This window comes from Calidris pugnax, unplaced genomic scaffold (genome assembly GCF_001431845.1).
Source record: "Calidris pugnax isolate Ruff unplaced genomic scaffold, ASM143184v1 scaffold447, whole genome shotgun sequence".
In the NCBI taxonomy this organism is placed as follows: domain Eukaryota; kingdom Metazoa; phylum Chordata; class Aves; order Charadriiformes; family Scolopacidae; genus Calidris; species Calidris pugnax.
In genome coordinates, this window is record NW_015091150.1 from 126,564 (window position 1) to 132,339 (window position 5,776).

The following is a 5,776-nucleotide window of genomic DNA, read 5'->3' on the forward strand; positions in this document are numbered from 1 at the left end:
GTTAGTGGGAAGGTTACGGGGAGGTACTGGGAGGGTTACTGGGGGTTACTGGGAAGGTATCGTGGGCACTGGGCAAACTGGGAGGTGCATTGGGATCTCTGTGGGTGGGGTTTGGGGGCCTGGGGTGTAACGGGGGTTACTGGGAGGGCAGTGGGGGTTACTGGGAGATACTGGGAGGGTTACTGGGGGTTACTGGGAAGGTATCGTGGGCACTGGGCAAACTGGGAGGTGCATTGGGATCTTTGTGGGTGGGGTTTTGGGGTCTGGGGTGTAACGGGAGTTACTGGGAGGGCAGTGGGGGTTACTGGGAGGGTTACTGGGGGTTACTGGGAGGGTTTTGGGGGCCACTGGCTGAACTGGGAGGAACTGGGAGGTGCATTGGGATCTTTGTGGGTGGGGTTTTGGGGTCTGGGGTGTAACGGGAGTTACTGGGAGGGCAGTGGGGGTTACTGGGAGGGTTACTGGGGGTTACTGGGAGGTACTGGGAGTGACTGGGAGTGACTGGGCGGTGTCCCCGCAGCTGCGTGGGGGTGGAGGAGGAGGCGGCGGCCGAGATCGATCTCTACCACTGCCCCAAGTGCGAGGTGCTGCACGGCCCCTCCGTCAGTGAGTCCCCTATAGCGCTATACGGACCCGCACCTATGGGGGGGGGTCTCCCTGGGATGGGGTCCCCATATGGGACTGGGCCTGGACCTATAGGACCGGGTCTGGATCATATAGGGCCCTATGGGACTGGGTCTGGACCTATAGGACTGGGCCTGGGTTGTATAGGGCCCCATAGGACCAGGCCTGGGTCATATAGGGCCCTATGGAACTGGGTCTGGACCTATAGGACTGGGTCTGGGCCGTATAGGGCCCTATGGGACCAAGCCTGGGTCATATAGGGCCCTATGGGACTGGGTCTGGACCTATAGGACCGGGCCTGGGCTGTATAGGGCCCTATAGGACCGGGCCTGGATCATATAGGGCCCTATGGGACTGGGTCTGGACCTATAGGACCGGGCCTGGGCTGTATAGGGCCCTATAGGACCGGGCCTGGATCATATAGGGCCCTATGGGACTGGGTCTGGACCTATAGGACCGGGCCTGGGCTGTATAGGGCCCTATAGGACCGGGCCTGGATCATATAGGGCCCTATGGGACTGGGTCTGGACCTATAGGACCGGGCCTGGGCTGTATAGGGCCCTATAGGACCGGGCCTGGATCATATAGGGCCCTATGGGACTGGGTCTGGACCTATAGGACCGGGCCTGGGCTGTATAGGGCCCTATAGGACCGGGCCTGGATCATATAGGGCCCTATGGGACTGGGTCTGGACCTATAGGACCGGGCCTGGGCTGTATAGGGCCCTATAGGACCGGGCCTGGATCATATAGGGCCCTATGGGACTGGGTCTGGACCTATAGGACCGGGCCTGGGCTGTATAGGGCCCTATAGGACCGGGCCTGGATCATATAGGGCCCTATGGGACTGGGTCTGGACCTATAGGACCGGGCCTGGGCTGTATAGGGCCCTATAGGACCGGGCCTGGATCATATAGGGCCCTATGGGACTGGGTCTGGACCTATAGGACCGGGCCTGGGCTGTATAGGGCCCTATAGGACCGGGCCTGGATCATATAGGGCCCTATGGGACTGGGTCTGGACCTATAGGACCGGGCCTGGGCTGTATAGGGCCCTATAGGACCGGGCCTGGATCATATAGGGCCCTATGGGACTGGGTCTGGACCTATAGGACCGGGCCTGGGCTGTATAGGGCCCTATAGGACCGGGCCTGGATCATATAGGGCCCTATGGGACTGGGTCTGGACCTATAGGACCGGGCCTGGGCTGTATAGGGCCCTATAGGACCGGGCCTGGATCATATAGGGCCCTATGGGACTGGGTCTGGACCTATAGGACCGGGCCTGGGCTGTATAGGGCCCTATAGGACCGGGCCTGGATCATATAGGGCCCTATGGGACTGGGTCTGGACCTATAGGACCGGGCCTGGGCTGTATAGGGCCCTATAGGACCGGGCCTGGATCATATAGGGCCCTATGGGACTGGGTCTGGACCTATAGAACCAAGTGTGGCCCATATAGGATTCTATGGGACCGCATCTGAGCCATATAGGGCCCTATAGAGCCCCATCTGAGTTCTATAGAACTCACATCGGGGTCATATAGTCTTGGCCTGGGCTTTATGGGGCCATATAGGACCAGGTTTGGGCCCTATAGAACCTTATAGGAGCTGATCTGGGCCATATAGGACCAGGTGTGGGTTCTATAGGGCTGGGAATGTATGGGGAGGGGGCAGGGAGTGGGTCTTCCTGGGTTGGGGCCATATAGGAGCGGGCCCATATGGAAGTGGGGCCACTTATCCCCTATATGGGACCGGGACCATATAGAATCGGGGCCAATTCCCCCATGCCAGTCCATATGGAGCCATATAGGACCGGGTCCATATGGAAGTGGGGCCATTTTCCCCTATATGGGACCGGGATCATATAGAATCGGGGTCAACTCCCCCATCCCAGTCCATATGGGGCCGAGCTGGTTCCCCCATCCCAGTCCATACGGGCCCAGAGGGGCCTTATAGACCCGGGCCTGTGTGGGTCTATAGGATGCGTGGTCCATATAGATCTATACGTGCCCGCAGTGAAACGCCGCCGGGGCCCCCCGAAGCCCCCCGAGGTGGAGCCGGGTCGCCCAGTCCGTACTGGGACCCCCCAGTTCATCCGGGAGCTACGCGGCCGCACCTTCCCCAGGTGAGAGGAACCTATAGAATCGGGCCCTATAGCTGCTATAGGGGCCTGGCGGGGCAGATCTATAATGTCTCTTGTCGCTTATGGCCGGAGGGGGGGGCCAGGCCCTATAGAGGGGCAGCTCTGAGCTGTTGGGGAGTCGTTCTTCAAAGGGTGTATGGGATCCATAGGGGGTGGGGGTCCCACAGGGGTGTTCTATAGGTGCTCTATAGGTTCCTCTATACACCCCCAGCGCCGAGGAGGTGCTGCTGCGGCCTACAAAGCCCTTGTAGGACCTAGAGGAGCTGTGCAACGTTCTCCAACGTTCTCCAACCTTCTTAAGATGTTTCTTCAAAGGGCATATGGGATCCATAGGGGGTGTGGGTCCCATAGGGGGGTTCTATAGGTGCTCTATAGGTCCTTCTATACCCCCCCAGCGCTGAGGAGGTGCTGCTGCGGCCTACAAAGCCCTTGTAGGACCTAGAGGAGCCGTGCAACGTTCTCCAACGTTCTCCAACCTTCTCCAGAGGGTCATTCAAGGGCTGTATGGGATCCATAGGGGGTGGAGGTCTCCTGGGGAGGTTCTATAGGTGCTCTATAGGTTCCTTTATACCCCCCCAGTGCTGAGGAGGTCCTACTGCGGCCTACAAAGCCCTTGTAGGACCTCGAGGAGCTCCCCAACCTTCTCCAACCTTCTCAAGATGGTCCTTCAAAGAGTGTATGGGATCCATAGGGGGTGGGGGTCTCCTGGGGGGGTTCTATAGGGTCTCTATAGGTCCTTCTATACCCCCCCAGCGCCGAGGAGGTGCTGCTGCGGCCTACAAAGCCCTTGTAAGACCTAGAGGAGCTCCTGAACCTTCTCTAACCTTCTTAAGATGGTTCTTCAAAGGCTGTATGGGATCCATAGGGGGTGGGGGTCTCCTGGGGGGGTTCTATAGGGTCTCTATAGGTCCTTCTATACCCCCCCAGCGCCGAGGAGGTGCTGCTGCGGCCTACAAAGCCCTTGTAAGACCTAGAGGAGCTCCTGAACCTTCTCTAACCTTCTTAAGATGGTTCTTCAAAGGCTGTATGGGATCCATAGGGGGTGGGGGTCTCCTGGGGGGGTTCTATAGGGTCTCTATAGGTCCTTCTATACCCCCCCAGCGCCGAGGAGGTGCTGCTGCGGCCTACAAAGCCCTTGTAGGACCTAGAGGAGCCGTGCAACGTTCTCCAACGTTCTCCAACCTTCTCCAGAGGGTCATTCAAGGGCTGTATGGGATCCATAGGGGGTGGAGGTCTCCTGGGGAGGTTCTATAGGTGCTCTATAGGTTCCTTTATACCCCCCCAGTGCTGAGGAGGTCCTACTGCGGCCTACAAAGCCCTTGTAGGACCTAGAGCAGCTCCAGAACCTTCTCCAACATTCTCCAACCTTCTCCAACCTTCTTGAGATGTTTCTTCAAAGGGCATATGGCATCCATAGGGGGTGTGGGTCCCATAGGGGGGTTCTATAGGGTCTCTATAGGTCCTTCTATACCCCCCCAGCGCCGAGGAGGTGCTGCTGCGGCCTACAAAGCCCTTGTAAGACCTAGAGGAGCTCCTGAACCTTCTCTAACCTTCTTAAGATGGTTCTTCAAAGGCTGTATGGGATCCATAGGGGGTGGGGGTCTCCTGGGGGGGTTCTATAGGGTCTCTATAGGTCCTTCTATACTCCCCCAGTGCCGAGGAGGTCCTACTGCGGCCTAGCGGGGCCCAGCTGACAGTGGAATACCTGGAGGAGAAGACCTTCAGCGTCCCCATCTTGGTGGCCCGCAAAGAGGGGCTGGGCATGACTTTACCCCCCCCGACCTTCACCCCCCGGGACGTGGAACACTACGTGGGTGAGTTTTGGGGTTCAGGGGGGGGTTGGGGGGGGGCCAGGTGGGGGGGCCCCCCGGGACGTGGAACACTACGTGGGTGAGTTTTGGGGTTCAGGGGGGGGTTGGGGGGGGTCAAGGTGGGGGTCCCCTTGACCGTTCTATAGGGGACCTCGGGGTGGGGCATCTATAGGGGCCGAGAAGGTCATCGACGTCATCGACGTGGGGCGCCAGGCCGACTGCCGCATGCGCTTGGGGGACTTCGTGGCCTACTTGGGGGGAGCCCGGCGGGACCGCGTCCTCAACGTCATCAGCCTGGAGTTCTCCGACACCCGGTGGGTCACCTCCCCGTCCGTCCGTCCCAGTAACTCCCAGTATGGCCCAGTAACCAACCCCCCAACTCTTCATGGCATCACAGCATCCCTTGGTGTCCTCCCATGGGACGTCTCTGGTCTCCCCCCACCTCAAGACCCCAACCTTGGGACCTCCAAGGACCAATGTCACCCCCTCAAGGAGGTCTTGTGTCTCCAGTGTGTCCCAGTAACTCCCAGTATGGCCCAGTAACCCCCAGTATGGCCCAGTAAGCCCACATGGTGTCCCTGGGACCACCACATCATCTCCTGGTGTCCTCCCATGGGACGTCTCTGGTGTCCCCCCATCTCCAGACCCCAACCTTGAGACCTCCAAGGACCAATATCACCCCACCAAGGAGGTCCCATGTCCCAAGTGTGTCCCAGTAACTCCCAGTATGACCCAGTAAGCCCACACGGTAGCCCTAGGACCACCACGGCATCCCTTGGTGTCCTCCCATGGGACGTTTCTGGTCTCCCTCACCTCGAGACCCCAACCTTGGGACCTCCAAGGACCAATGTCACCCCCCCCAAGGAGGCCTTGGGACCCCAGTGTGTCCCAGTAACTCCCAGTATGGCCCAGTAACCCCCCATGGTGTCCCTGGGACCACCACATCATCTCCTGGTGTCCTCCCATGGGACGTCTCTGGTCTCCCCCAACCTCAAGACCCCCACCTTGGGACCTCCAACGACCAATGTCACCCCCCCAAGGAGGTTTTGTGGCCCCAGTGTGTCCCAGTAACTCCCAGTATGGCCCAGTAACCGCACATGGTAGCCCTAGGACCACCATGGCATCCCTTGGTGTCCTCCCATGGGACGTCTCTGGTCTCCCTCACCTCAAGACCCCCACCTTGAGACCTCCAAGGACCA

General features: G+C 59.4%; 1 protein-coding gene across 1 annotated transcript in view; it reads left to right on the forward strand.

Annotated features, from left to right (window-relative positions):
* Positions 1-5,279, forward strand: part of LOC106898118 (histone lysine demethylase PHF8-like) — a 10,923-nt gene extending 5,644 nt beyond the window's left edge. The window contains exons 3-6 of the mRNA XM_014959209.1: positions 499-606; positions 2,640-2,748; positions 4,420-4,580; positions 4,750-5,279. Of these exons, the coding sequence (XP_014814695.1) occupies positions 499-606; positions 2,640-2,748; positions 4,420-4,580; positions 4,750-5,120 (749 nt within the window). The 3' untranslated portion in view covers positions 5,121-5,279. The remainder of the gene's footprint in view (positions 1-498; positions 607-2,639; positions 2,749-4,419; positions 4,581-4,749) is intronic.
* Positions 5,280-5,776: the final 497 nt, after the last annotated feature.